We start from the raw sequence: 15477 nt of genomic DNA on the forward strand, positions 1-15477 counted from the left end.
TTTTTTTACTTTCCAATATATTTTGACTGAGAGTGTTAAACACTCCATTGGCCCCAAATGATTTTAAAAATTATCTTCCTATGAGTTAAAAAAAATAAATTTAAATGATAATCTTTCTAAGATAGAAGCAGAATGTTTCAGTATATGCTGCTGAAATCTAGGACTCTAAAGAAAAACGTAAAGAAACAGACAATAAAAACTTTAAGGTACAACTGAGTACCAGCAGATAACTCCTGTCTTCATATGTTTTCCTATTTGTAAATTAAGATGTCACCAGTTTTTTTAAGTGGTTCTTTTAAAATTATATCTAAAAAAATATAATGTCCATTTAATGGAATAAAATAAAATCTGAGGCATACTAAGCACAGATTTTTAATACCTAGCCAAATTTTATCTTTCGGTAGACACTATTAAATCCTGACCTCATCTTTACATTTTATGTGACAAGAATCAAGAACTGTTTAACATGAAAAATGGCATGACAGACAAGCAGACAGGAAAATGTAAAACAAATCTTATGAAAACTCCTAAACTAATTTCTTCCAGGTAGGAAAATATAAGGAAAATAAAGCCTGCCCTATGATGAACATGGGTAATCTTCAATTAACCTATCTAAACAAAGGCTGAAGTCACTCAGTCAGTTGAGTGATAAGGGAAAAGCAAGACTGAATGCCATCAAAAAACCAATTATTTACCACAGTCCTCAAAAGGATGGCTTGAATGATTTCTGACTATTTTCTCCTTTAAACCATTTTATATACACTTACCTCTTAGAGATAAGCAATACTACAATTACACAAAATATTCTTTAAAAAGAAACTACAATAGATATTAAAGCACAAATGACCATTAGCTTTGAATCATGAAAATTCAATGATGGTATTAGGAAATACACATACTAAGTTTCTTAACCAGATAATGTAAAAATTATATATAAAAGGAAGTATTTTAATACGTTTGTTCCCCCAAATATTTATCAATCAAAACAAGTAGAGATAAACTTCCACTAATGCTTCATCAGCTAGTTATGGCATATTTTTTTGGTTTGGAAATTGACATGTCTATTTCCCTTAATATATGTTGTATTTGTCCTATTAAGAAATTAAACATCTTCCCATACAGCAAGTAAAGTAATTTTTTAAATAATAAAAGTATTAAAAATATGTGCCTGAACAGGTATGTAAAACTGATTCTGGGTTTGCAAATGGTCCATAGCCGCACAAGGTTTGTGTTGAAGTTTAGATGAAGATCGTTCTGATTTTATTCCATCTTGTAAGTAGCCCTCCTGCTCCACTTTTCTTCGCATAGTAGAATTCCAATGGTTTTTGATAGAATTATCAGTCCTAAGAAATGAAAGTGTATGTTTAAAAAGAAACAGAGGATTCCATACATTTTAACACTGTATAAAGTATACAAGGTACTTAAAATACATTTTAACAACTGGTGAAATTAGATACTTTTTAACTCAAAAAATAAACTGTATGTGTGTCACACACAGCTCTAAACACTGGAGCTATAGCAGTGAATAAAACAAAGTCCCTGCTTTCATGGGGTTTACATTCTCACTGGAAGTGTGGCAGCAGGGAAGGAGAAAAGAAGACAAAAATAAATTATAAGAAAAATAGTCCAATGCAGATCATTTAAAGTAGGATAAGAAAAGTGAGTAACTGGGGTAATTTTGATTAGGTGGTCTAGGAAGTCCTCTGTAAGGTGACAGTGAAGCTAAGATCTGAATGATGAGAATGAACCAGCCATATAAGGAGAGAAAAAAAGAGCATTCCAGATAAAGGGCATAGCAAGGACAGAAGCCTTAAAGCCAGGATCAAACATGGTCATAAAAAGCAAACCACAAATTCCAGAATCCCAGTATTCTTTTTCACTTCTTACAACAAAATACCTATGGAAGAAATTCACTGGCTCGCCTGTTACCGAAGTTCACCTTGTAAAATGTAAATCTTCAACCTATAGCTACTTACAGCATAAATTTCAAAACAATGCACATTTACTGAGAACCTACATCCTGCTAAGCACTAAACTAGGTTCTATGGTCAGTTAAAAAGATGCATAAGATTGAAAACATCAAAAGTTCCTAGACCAGGTTGAGTAACTTGGATGAAAAACTTAACACTATGCTTTAATTTTCTTATCTATAACACAAAGATAGCAATGTTTGTTCTGCATATTTCACAAGCACATAAAGAAAAAATATTTTTAAAATACATGCAAAAGCATTTTATAAATTGTGAAATACTACACAGAGATTGCAATAATAAAAAACAACTGCATACCTTCTAGCTGAGGTATGGATTTTCCCAAACCTGTTGGTCTACTGCACTGCAGACTGTTAGGAAACATCTGACTCACTGCAGTGCACATTGTACTTAGCATGTCACTGCCCCTGAGGGAAGTTCTATATTTTAGCCACATGTGTATATATACACTACTCCCATGATCTGAGTCATATCATAATTAATTAAGAATTAAATTTTCTCTACTGCACTTTCATCGCATTTTATTGCTGCCAGTGTATTTATTCTCCGGTCTTATGTATAGAATCCAATACGAAAGAAATCTTTTCAACTGTGATTTCACTCCAACTGAATTTGTTGTGCAAAGAAGGTTGCTTCAAATGGAACCGATATGTAAACACGATTTTGGGAGTGCATTAAATGTTCATATAATCTAAAGGTCCATCATTTTATTGCACAAATTACTGCTATAAAATATTTCAGTAAAAATAATTCTATCCCTTATTACAAATATTGCAAAGGGTTGCTTGTATTATGCAGTCTAAATTTTAATTATAAATAAAATAAAAGTCATGGGGGCACTTACAAATATATCTAATAGTAACATAATAAAGATCAAGATTAAATACAGAAAAATGTATATATATTTATAAGTACCTTCCGGGAAGTAATTTGGCAATTTCTGCCCAACGATTTCCCAACCGCTTATGTGCCTCATAGATAATCCTGTCCTCCTCTTCTGTCCAGGAAGACTTCTTTACTTCAGGATTCAGATGATTATGCCATCTTTCTCTACACTGCTTGCCTATTCTTCCTTTTAAATGTTTTGCAATTAAAGACCATCTTTTTGGCCCATATTTCTGAACTAATTCAATAACCTAAGAAATAGAAAAACAATGTTTAAAAAAAGCATAACCTTTTTAAAAATAAATATGGCATGGGGATGTAATGTACAGCATAGTGACTATGGCTAATAATACTGTACTGCACATTTGAAAGTTACTTAGGGAGTAGATTTTTGTTTGTTTAGCACCATAGAGTTTATTTATTTTTTAAACACCTTTATTGTGCTATAATTCCTGTAAACTACACATATTTCAGATGTACAATTTGATGAATTTTGATAGACGTAGAAGAGTAGATCTTAAAAGTTCTCATCATAAGAAAAAAAATTTGTAAGTATGTACGGGGACGCATATTAACTAGACTTATTGTATATATTGCGAAATGTAAGTCTACAATATGTTGTACATCTGAAACTAACACATAATCATAAAACAACTTTTAAAAAGCACTGCATTGACAGAACTTTAAAACATAACTCAAGTATACTATTTTTGATGCATTAAATCCAAACCACAACTGTAACTTAAAAAAAAAATTTACTAATAAATACTGCTTCAGCATTTGACAAGTTCAAAACTTGATACCAAGGTACTCAATAAATATGTATTATATTAAAATTTGTAGTGTATTACCATGAAAGCATAAGATATTTCACAATGAGTTATGCCAATGCCCCGTGCGATCTTGTGTACCGAAAAAATAAGGTAATTACTCTCCAAGGTTTAAAAAGAAAATGCTCATGTTATTAAATACAATTTTGTATCTGTGTAATAGCAAAAAAAAAAAAAAAAAAATTGATCCCAAACTTATCCAAAATACATGATGTTAATAAAAGTGACTTGTAAATTAAATTGTTTCATACAAAATTAATTTGAAATAACAGTAGAAAGGTTGAGACTTGAGCATTTTCTGCCCTTACATCTTTGTTTAAAAAAGCTTCAGCTGAAAGCCAAATAATTCATTTTGGAAGCAGGAAGGATCTACAGTTACTGTCTTTTTCATTTTTTCCTTTCTCAAGCTGAAAGGATACAGACCACACATTTTAAAACTTATCATTTGCCACTGAGTAAATCAGATCAGTCTGAGCCTCGTGAAACAACTTTTTTTCTTTGCTTTGAGTAGCAGTAAGAGTGTTCTAATTTCCCAACTACATTAACAACATTTATGCCATAAAGAGCATGAACTAAAGGACAGTTCTTAGCAGAGGACAGCAATTCTCCCATTCTCAGACTTTCATAACACAAAGAATAACCTTGGTTTCTGAATCACCCAGCACTTTGGAAATTTGATGCTCTGGTATCTGTCTTATTTGGGGGCTCATTATAGGTCAAGAGGGAAAGTTAAGAATGACTTCCTTACATATCACATTATTAGATAAAATAAGAATAAAATTAAATTCTGTTTTTAAAATGCTAAGTCAATTTTCAACAAGAAACTATACCCTAAATGTTGCTAACCTAATCTCTAAACAAGGTGATTAAGCTAATAGTATTTTCCTTCTGCAAACCAAACTCTCAGACAGTAAAGGCTATATATATTACTTGGTTTGACTCAATTCCAAAAAAACTACATCTCAAGATACTCAAATTCCAATTCTTATGCAAGCAGCATTCAGAGAACAAATCAAAGTGATTTAAACATGTGTTTATATGATAAAAAACAATGTATTAGGGAGAAAAAAGCTAGTCCATCTACACAGTGAAAATAAAGAATATGAACATGTTACCCTCTGATCTTCTTCTTTTGTCCAGGGACCCTTTATCAATTCTGGATTTAAAACTTTCTGCCATCGATGCTGGCACTGGAAATCAGAACGATTCTGAAAGAATTTAGAAGATTTTGTTATTGAACAACTGCCTTCCAGAAAGCAAGTCAGCCCAAACTTACGTCTCACAACCTTAAGAAAGTTTTCAAGAATAATGCATTCAACAGCATTCTTTAAAAATGTAGTATTTATTTCACATGCCTGTGTTCCAATTCATTTTTAATTAAAGTTGTAAGCAATGCTTAGACTATAAATAAAAACAATATATATTTGAAATTAAATCATGTATCTCTACACCATGCCTTATAACACAGGAAAAAGCAAAGGTATAACAGATACTGCCATAAAGTAATGACTGATGAATAAAAGGGAGCAAACAGACAACTATGCAAAGCAGACATACGAACTTAAACAGCACATCAGTCTAGATTCATATAATATAGCAGTATATAGCTCTACATAATTTTAAAAAACCCTGAAAAGTATTACTAGACTACTGCATAGTATTTAAAGGATGTTTATAAATGATGACCTCCAAGTTGTCAAGAAAAAATTAAATATACCTAGAAAGATGTGCATTACATACCAGTTAAATTACTTAGGTTTGAAGTTCAAAAGGAAAATGAATTTCCCAGGATGAAACCTTATGTAGAAACATCTCAAATTCCAAAAATGATTAATAAATGTAGCCTAATTTTAGTCAATTCATGGCCTAGTAACTCCTACGTGTTACAAGGATAATAGTAATAACACTTAACTTTTCATTAGTGATTTACAAAGCTATTAGTTCATATACGTATTACAGATAGTTTAGAGGCATATAAAGGGATAGATTCAAATACTTCGTTTACCAGTGTCTCTGTCCTTGTGCCTAGTAGACTTACTTTTATTCAGAGCTCCTTCATTTATGGCTTCTGTACCTAAACGCTGATCCATTTTGAGATTATCAATTTTTCAAAATAATCAGGCTGTTCCTGTATGTCCTTGTACCACTTCCCTGTTCACTTCATTTGCTGTTATACCACTGATGTTAAACTGATAGAGCTAACGTAAATAATCGTTCTAATTTAGCTTCCATTTACTGAATACCTTCTAAATTTCAGGAACTGTGCCAAACATCCTATACATTACTTCTAGTTCTCACAGCAACACAGCTTTTTTTGATTTTACTGATTAGCTACCAAAATATTTCAATATATTTAACTTCTCTCAAAATGTTTTAACACTTATTAGCAAATATTTATAAAGCCCTACCCAAATTTAGTATCATTTTTGTTTTAAATTAGTAAACTTTTAGATCCCTGGATAAACTAATTAACAGAAAATCAGACTATAGGAAGATCAGAACGAAAGAGATGTTTTTAGGAAGGAAACCTAAATCTAAAATAATGCAGACACATTTTTAAAAAACAGCAAATTTAACTCCATGGCATAAATCATTCACATTAGCAATATAAGATAATGTTTCACTTACTTGAAGATGACTAGCAATTAGAGTCCAATCATCTGTTCCATGTTGTTCAACCAACTTCTTTAACTTATCATCCTATTAAAACAGGTATAAAATTAGAAAGCTTTCTCCCTCCCTATTCCCCATCCCTAAATATGGATAACTCTTTAATTCTTCATATCATATCTGGTGGCCATTTTCAGAAGGACTGAAGCCATTAAAATAACAAGTTCTCCCATCTACTAAACTGTTTCTGTCAGTCTCAACATCAACCCACTATTCATGTCTGGTTAAAGAAAAATAATGTGCAGGTTAGCTGATGGATAACTTTCCTCATGTTTTGCTTTTAAATATCTTTAATATATATTATTAATCAATAAATACAAGTATGAAATTAGTAAACCTTATCACATAAGTACCTCGTCTCTTGTCCATTTTACTCTGTTCCAGAGTTTCTTCAACCCTTTTTGTTGCGGTACTTCATAATCATGATCAGCGTATTGAAGGTCATCATCCTCATCCTCACTGAAAAAAACCACAATTGTGAAATCAAGAATTTTATTTAAATTTGTGAATTCAATCACTGAGTCTGTATACACAGTTATGACTGAAGAAGCCACTCAGACTAGCAGACATATATCTAATGAGATTATTCAAAGTATAAAAAAATTAAGAGTCAGACAATGGAGAGAAGCTATAGTTCTTAATGACACAAGAGGGATGAAGCTAGATATGCCACCAGGGGCCAAGCGATAACCTTTATGTCATGCAAAGAAGTCTGACCTTTGTTCTTTATTTGACCTTTAACCTAAAGAGTTAAAGGAATTTAAGCAAGGGAGTGAAAGACTGATGTCCTGTGTTTCAGAAAAATCACTAGCAGGATTATGCACAGATGGAAGAAGGAAGGCCAATTAGCAATCTTTCACAATAACCCAAGTATGAAATTATTAAGGCCTGGCAATGGTATTGGTAAATTACAAAACATGTCAAAGATATAATGTAAGAAATAAGCCATTTACAACACCACCAACAAAAAAAGTTAAAATATGTATAGATAATTTGAATATACAAGATCAAGATATAGTAAGCAACAAAAGATTATTGTGAGACACAGAACAACAAATGGAAAAACATTTAGATCACATTCTTGGATAGGAAAACAATATTATAGATGTCCATTCTCCTTAAATTAATTCATAAATTTAGACTAAACAAATAAAAATACAAATAGATTTCCAGAGGAACTGAGACAAGCTGATTCTATAGTTCATGTGGAAAAATAAATAAGCAGCAACAGCCAAAAAAAGTTCCAAAAAATAATAATAGGAGAATTAGCACTATCCAATATCAAAATATACTGTAGAGAAACAATAAATAAAACAAAATGGTACTCGCACACGAGCAGATACTCAAATCAATGGAACAGAACATTCAGGAAAAAAAACAAAACCCGTATAGGAATTTGGTAAATCATAATAGTAACAGATCAATCAGTGGGGTAAAGAGGAAATTTTCAATAAAGGGTAAGATACTGGGTCGCCATTTTAAAAAATGAAGCTCAAGTTCTACTTTAAAATAAAAAAATTCAGATGAAGCAAATATTTTACATTTTAAAAATGAAAACACAATAGTACTATAATAGAGTAGAATCCTATTTTTTATATCCTTGAGGAGAAGAGATCTAAATGTGACAAAAATCAAGAAACCGTGAAAGAATAAATCAACTAGGGTCATGATAGTGGCAATAAAAAGCAGCATATAAAACTGAGTGATATGAAAAAGGCAGAAACAAAAGGAATTTGCAACTGCTGGATATGAGACATGGGAGGAGGAATCAAGGATGACTCCAAAATTTCTGACTTTGGGAGCATAAACAGAGCTATCCACTGAGATAAGGAATAGAAGGAGAAACATAACGTTGGGAGGGAGAAGGGACTGCGGAGAGTAAGCAGCATGGACTGATTTCAAGGCACCTGAGAAATATACAGGTGGATATACCCAGAACAGCACTGTCCAACAGAAATATCATGCAAGCCACATATGTAATTTCTTAGCAGCCACATTTTCAAAAACAGGAACAGGTGAAATTAATTTCAACAATAAATAATATTTAACCCAATATATTTTTAAATTACCATTTCAACACATAATCAACATAATCACAATTTTTTTTTTACATTCCTTTTGTCTTACTTAAGTCTTCAAAATCTGGTGTGGCATTGCCCAGGAGGGAGGAGCATGCCAAAGGCAAAAGAGAAAAAGAATAAGAAAAAGACGAAGTTGAGAGAACAAATCCAGGAACAACACACTGTCTTCCTAGCCACAGAGCTAACCAGTAGAATTTTTTAAATAAATAAAAAATAAAAATAAAATAAAAAGTACACAGTAACTCAGACTAGCCACATTTCAAGAGTTCAATAGCCACATGTGGCTGGCTAGTGACTCTCCTTTTGGGTGAAGCAGATCTAGAAGACAACTGGGCACATCACCAGCATACAGAGAACAGTTAAAGCCATGAGAGAGCACAAAGCCCCAGAGGAGAAAGCAGGCCTTTGTGATAAACTGAATTAGAGGATTCTGAATAGTCAGAGGACTGAATAAAGTTATCAACATCTGAAAATAACATGAGCTAATATTTATTTAAACTTTCTAAGTACCAGACATTATGGAAAATGAAGGCTTGGATCTGTTTACAGATCCTTTGCAGGAACTTCTAATTTCTCTTGATTTGTCAATTCCATTGGACCAAAATTATTCTTATCCGACCAAATAAGACATCAAAATCCACCACTCCCCCATCTTTGATATCTGTCTGCTTCTTTAGTTCAACGCACTTCAGTATTCCAGTGCTTTCCCCACTATGGTCCATGTCTATTTGTAACAATAATCTGCCAGTTACTTCCATATATACTTGTTTTGTTAAACTATGCTGAAAATAAAAGCACAGGTTTAATTAAAGAAATACCTGTTATTTGCAGCCATCTTCAGCTATCAGAAATACCAATGATTAGTCAAGATTAAATTGTTAAACTGGGGATGGTTCAGGATCCAATGACTTCATAAATTTCTAAGGCTAGTTAATGAGATAAAACACCATGCTGAAGCTTGCTGTCCACTGTACACACTCACGGCACCTACCCATTCTTCTTAATGCTAGTGACTTGCCAACCTTCCCAACCAAATGGTAAGCTCAGGAGTGCAAAGACCATGTCTAACACATTCACCTCTCTGCATCAGCACAGTACCTGCCACTCAAACACTTGTAAAATTAATGAATGATCTTTCTTACTCTTTCACCTCCTCCAAGTATTCTGCATTCCAAAATTACTTCACTCCTTCCTAATCAAAACTTCCACCTCCCTCAATACAGCTGATCTCTAGTGGCTATGATAAAGGAAACATTTTTTTTAACAAATGAAAATACTTCTAAGGAGGTGAAAGGCATTCCCATTTGTTTAATAAGGACTTTCAAAATCCAAATGCACCTCCAAGTGGTAGAATTTTAAGAAGCATAAACTGCTGAAAAAAACAAAAAGATATTCAATACAGAAGGGGTTTTTTGAGTCGTTTACTAATATTGCCTAATCTTTCCTACAACTGTTCCCAGCAACATTATCACTTTCTGCCATCCCAAACAGTCCTCAGTCGTGCTTTTACAGGTTCCCCTCTTTTCTTCCCTCCCCTCAGATCCCAACAGCTTCCACAACAGCATACTTGAGACTGCTTTAAAAATGAGGTTATTTGAAAACAACTTTTAATTTGGGGATTCACCCATATAAATCTTTTGAGTATTCACAAAAATATCTACATCATATTTGTACAAAAATTCACCTTAAGGTTCTTATCAAAATATTTTAAGTTAAGGATATGAGTCCAAAAGACTAGTTTCCAAGGGGTAATCTTCCTGAAAACGTGTTCATCTTAACTTTAAAAGTCTGCCTTATTTTTTAACCACAAACTTGACTTGTGAGAAATTTCTATTTCTACAAGAAGTTTCATTCTCTGTTTTGCATCAACATGGTCATCATGTTCAGGAAGCTGGGTTTTTTGAGTGGTTTAGTGTGAGGGAGGATTAAAGCAGAATTCTTAGAATCCATCTCTCTACCACTGGGACTTTCCTAGAATCTATCTACCTAGCTACTTCTTAGTTTTAGCATTATTTCTATTTTATTTAAGTAATTGTTGAAAGGATGATAAAACTTTCATAGAAGTATGATAGAAGAAGAGCTCAGAAACTTATCACTAGCTACTACATCAAGATGCCTAAGAATGCCTCCAATTTGCCAAGAAAAGGGGGAAGAGATGAAATTCCACAAATAACTTCACCAATATTCTACTTTCACCGTTTAACAATGAAAAAGTCCCATTGCTTAATAATGGCTGGACACCATCAAAACAAATTGTTTTATTTGCTTCATTTTTTAAAAATTTTGCTTTATTTATTTTTCTGCTTTTTATATCTTTTAGTATTTCTGTATTGTAGCAATCAGTGCTGGTAATATCTAATAGTTAAATAAAATCAACTTTCTACTGCCTAAATAGATAAACCATTTCTAGCCTGGGGTGACTAATCTAGAAGACAGTAAAAATAGATGAAATTATTTCTCCAGCCACAAAGCAAAAGTAGAAGAATTTGGTCTCTGAATCTCCATCCAAGACTTGGTTTCCAGAATCATTCTGTCAGCTTTATTTTTTAAGTCAAAGAAAATATTTATTCTATAACTGCCCAATACATAACCTAAGTGCTATATTCAACGGAAAGGCTTTTGTAGATTATGACTGAACAAGTGATTAGGGTGATTATGAAACAGCAAAATGAAGCACACATGCACACACACACACAAATAATATGACTCACTAGGCCAGGAAAATGGTTAAGAGTTATTCTACACTGGGGTGTAAGCTAATAGGATGTGCTAGTCATAACTTTCCCTTTGAAATAATACACAAACTATTCACACTTGGTGATACTAATACAAAACATTCAAAAGAACTTCAATTTTAAAGTACACCAATTATTCCACATAAAAAGAGTAAAGTAAGGTAGCCAAATGAAGAATTTGAAATTAAAAAAAAATTTATTTGAAAAGAAACTACTGGCTTGAAATTAGAGAAATATCAGTAATTCTATAAAATTTGCTGTAATAAAATCACTTCAACTTGGTGTTTTAAATCAAACTGCACCAAGTCTGAATTTTTTATCATAATCAAAAAATACATCTTTATTATGTCTTGACAGGATAACTGCTTTTCTAAGTTCAATCAAATACAAGGTATGAAAATTTACTAGTTTGACTTAATAAAGTGAAATCAGGCCACCCAGTGGTTAATAGGATGTATTGCATACATGAATATTTTATTTCCAAATTTGGACTGCAAACTAACATCATTACAGTAAAACAAATTGATCTCATTTGACCATTAATAGCAATAACGAAATAAATACTGAGGGGAGTTCTACCCAGATATCCATAAACAAAAACAATGCAAAAACATTTCTATTTATTCCATTAGTGTGTGTATATTTTTAAACAAGGAAAGATGACTACAAGAGTTCAAAATAGGAACTATATTAAAGCTAGAAGTCACCTTACAGACCAAAAAATCCAAACTCCTTATATTAACAGACAGAAAACTGGGATATAGCTTTTACTTGCTTTCCCAAAACAATATTGCTAGTTAAAGACAAAGCTGATTTAAAAATCAGTTCTCCTATTCCAGTATTCTTTTACCTACAACACCTGTCTTGCTAGAAACAACACAGTAAAACTGCTTCCAATGCGCACACATATCTCACTGAAAAACATCTTTCAAGAGTTGGCTTTTATCATTCCAGTTTAGTGCAGTCACCATTCATCACAAGTGCAAGCACCTGAATCTGTTACTACTTACATATGCCTTCTAACTTCTAAATGACGTTTTTTAAAGTTTATTTTTAAGGGTGGAACTGGATTTTAAAACCTAAAATTAATTATTTAATACATAAATATGCTTAGAAATCAAATACATGTTAATAACAGATATATCAATTTTAGTACTGCCTGTAAATTATGTCATTAAAACACCCAGTGGGATCTAAAACTATTTAAAGTTGCAACACTAAATACACCTTTTCCTTTATGTAAATATAGACCAGAGATACTACAGATACCTTAAACAAAGATCACAAGAGCTAACATCCTTCATTAGTTTCAACCTGAGGTAACAGTTTTTTATTCCTTTTTTTTTTTTCAGATTATATAGGAAAGGTATATTACAGGATTTATGCTTGTAGTCTTATGCAAAACTTCTATATAGCAAAGTATAGTTTTCAATTCAACACTTCAATGGTTGTATAGTGGTGATCTTAAAGTGACTGAATCATGTCCTTTCTCACTCAACTATAAATGAGGTTCATATTTATTATTAAGATATTTAGCCAAAGGCATGAGACTAGAGTTTGCTAAATAAATAATTATTCATCCTTCAAAATATTTCAGTCTATTATTTTCTAAGACAAATAAGTCATATTTACATACACAAGAAATATAATTTAAAGCACAAAACACATTCAGATGTGAAGACCCTAAGAAATACACCAGAGATAATTTCTCACCACATCCTCTAGCTGTATACTCCCATAGGGAGTATGGCTTCACTCCACCACATTTAATTACTCCAGACTCTTTCAACCATTCCATAATACACTTCAATTAATTTATACAGCTGACAGGAATAAAAGGCAACAGTACAATTAATGTTTAGATCTCAAAGCTCACAGTATTGTCAATAAAACAAAATAACTTATCCAGGCAAATTAATCATTAACTTACTCAGGCAAATTAATCATTAAATCATTTCTTCTTTCTTAGCCCATTATTATGAAGCATACACAAATCATGAACAGACAGAAAGCCAGCTAGGAGAAGGCAGGGTTCTGACATTCAAGCATCCATGTCTAACCATAATTAACTGCTTATGACAGCATTGGCCAAGAAACTTCTTCAAATAAGATTGACAGTATTGGTAAGTAGATAATGCCACACACTGAATATAAACAAACTTCTGTTATTGAGTTGACATTCTGACTTGACACCTTGCTTAATGAAAGTATATTTAAAAATTCAAAAGAAAAAGTCTAAACCAGTACCTCTGTAATTATAGTTACAGGAGCTTTTAATAGCTATCTTTTCTGAAGACTGAGAAGTTAATTGGGCCCTTGACGTTCCAGAGCAGTGAGTCTCACCTGGGTGATTTTGCCCATTTGGTAATGTCTGGAGACGTTTTTGACTGTCACACCTGGGGGAAGTGGGGTGTTACTGCCATCCACCTGGTGGCTAGGGATGCTGCCAGACATCCTACAAAGCACAGGATGGCACCTGCCCCTACCCCTCACAATACAAATACAAATCTGACCCAAAATCTTAATAATGCCAAGGCTGAAAACTCTCTTCTAGAGAGGTGCGCATGTGCGGGTGTGTGTACATTTGTTCCACCTCAAGAGTCTGATCTACTCTGTGGTTGATACAAATCTAACTAGGACTTAATTATATTCTATGCTGATTTGTGCAAAAATATCTTACATACAGAAGACGCTTAATAAATGAATAAAGCAACAAATATGTGTAGTTATTGCTAATTTTTAACAGAAATTTGCAGTGAATGAATCAAGCACTAAATTTCAACTTGGGAAGTACACTTCTAGTTAAGACTTTTGAGGTTTGGATCTAGATAAATCCAATCATTCGGAAATCCTGTCAAACATCTTTTTCAGGCTTATTTAATAATACTGACAAAAGACACTCTAGTTTCTTGTCATCTAAGTGATTACTACACACAATTTTGGAGCAGCTACCGTACTGGCATATAAATAAAAATGAGATGCATCAATTCACCCTAGCAAGCTTTTCCAACAAAAAACGTGCCCTATCTGTGTGTGACACTTAGGTCCACTCAGAGCCCATCATGTTAAGTGAATCAAACACATTGTTTTATTTTAAGATAAAGCTACTGGTGGTAACAGTGTGACACCCTCTCAGCAGAAGATATTTAAATATATACATATACATAAGTTTGAGAACATGGGTTGCGTAATTACAAAAAAACAGTAAAAGGGTCCTCTCTCCTCAGCTATTCCTTAGAGGATTTCCATACCTTTCAAGGTAGCAAAGATGGCGGGGGGGGAGGGTCCCCACCCAGGTTGATCTCAGAACTCCTATTTTTAACCGGTCCCGTAATTCTGGGGAAACGGGACCCTCTGGACACCGTTTTCTGGTCGTCCAGGCAGGACACTACCACTTTCATCCGCGAAGCGAATTCCCTGAAAGCGCACGGACTTACCTGCCAAGAAACTTCCACCGAGAAGCGGCTATGAGAAACTGGGTGCCTGGATATGCGCTGTGGGGGGAATCGACTCAAAGGACCCACCTGGGCGTTTGTTACTCACTTTCTGGGTCTTAAATACACTGGTCCCCTCTCTCCAGTCACGGCTGCGCTCCGGCCAGAGGGCCGAAGCGGCCGTGGAGCAGCGGGAAGGGAAACCTCGGCCCCGGCGCGGGAGGGCCTGGCGGGGAAGCAGCGGGAAAGGAAAGACTCAGAGTAGAGACGGGGCCGACAGGCCTCGGCGAAAGGGATGTCACCCACCTGCGCGACCTCTTCGCCATCCTTCAAGTACCGCATAGGCGCGGGCTGGGCGGGGACGCAGCTCAGCCTCCTCCAGCCTCAGGAGAATGCTCCTCCCCGACCCTCCCGCCGCTTCCCTCGCTCCCTCTCCGAGGCTGCCGAGTGCGGAACGCACGTCCCCGGCAGGGCAGGACGGAGGGACGGAGGGGCAGACCGCGACCGCCCCGGCTCGCAGCGCCGCTCTTAGCCCCGGCCCGGCCCGGTCAGGGATGCCCCCGACATGTCAGCAGGCGCGCTCCCGCCCTTAGCCGGCCCCTCCCGCCGCCTCTCGGCCTCCTCGCCGCCGTCCCAGCGCGGCTCCGCCGCAGGCGCAGACCCCCGCCCTCTCCCCGCAGTGAGCAGCTCTGCAGGGCTCGCAGCCTCCTGCAGGGTTTTGTCCGCACCGCCGAATCTCGCGCCCAGCCTCCCTCCAGAGCCGCCGTTTGAATCTGCGCACGCGGCCCCGAACCCCATTGGCTGTGGCGACCGCACGCGGGGGAACGGGGGCGGGGCGGGGAGAGCGCGCG

General features: G+C 35.0%; 1 protein-coding gene across 4 annotated transcripts in view; it reads right to left on the minus strand.

The window, feature by feature from the left end:
• The window catches only part of MYBL1 (MYB proto-oncogene like 1), a 32229-nt gene extending 17073 nt beyond the window's left edge, over positions 1-15156 (minus strand). For all 4 annotated transcript variants that reach the window (XR_010378473.1, XM_010988139.3, XM_010988068.3 and 1 more), the window contains exons 1-6: positions 14933-15156; positions 6730-6835; positions 6335-6406; positions 4822-4914; positions 2907-3127; positions 1169-1343 (exon numbers count right to left, since the gene is read on the minus strand). Coding sequence is in view for 3 of the 4 variants with exons in the window: in XM_010988139.3 (XP_010986441.1) it covers positions 1169-1343; positions 2907-3127; positions 4822-4914; positions 6335-6406; positions 6730-6835; positions 14933-14952 (687 nt within the window). In the remaining variant the exon portion in view is untranslated. The remainder of the gene's footprint in view (positions 1-1168; positions 1344-2906; positions 3128-4821; positions 4915-6334; positions 6407-6729; positions 6836-14932) is intronic.
• Between the last annotated feature and the right edge of the window lie 321 nt (positions 15157-15477).

The sequence above is a fragment of the Camelus dromedarius genome, chromosome 30, assembly GCF_036321535.1.
Source record: "Camelus dromedarius isolate mCamDro1 chromosome 30, mCamDro1.pat, whole genome shotgun sequence".
NCBI lineage: Eukaryota > Metazoa > Chordata > Mammalia > Artiodactyla > Camelidae > Camelus > Camelus dromedarius.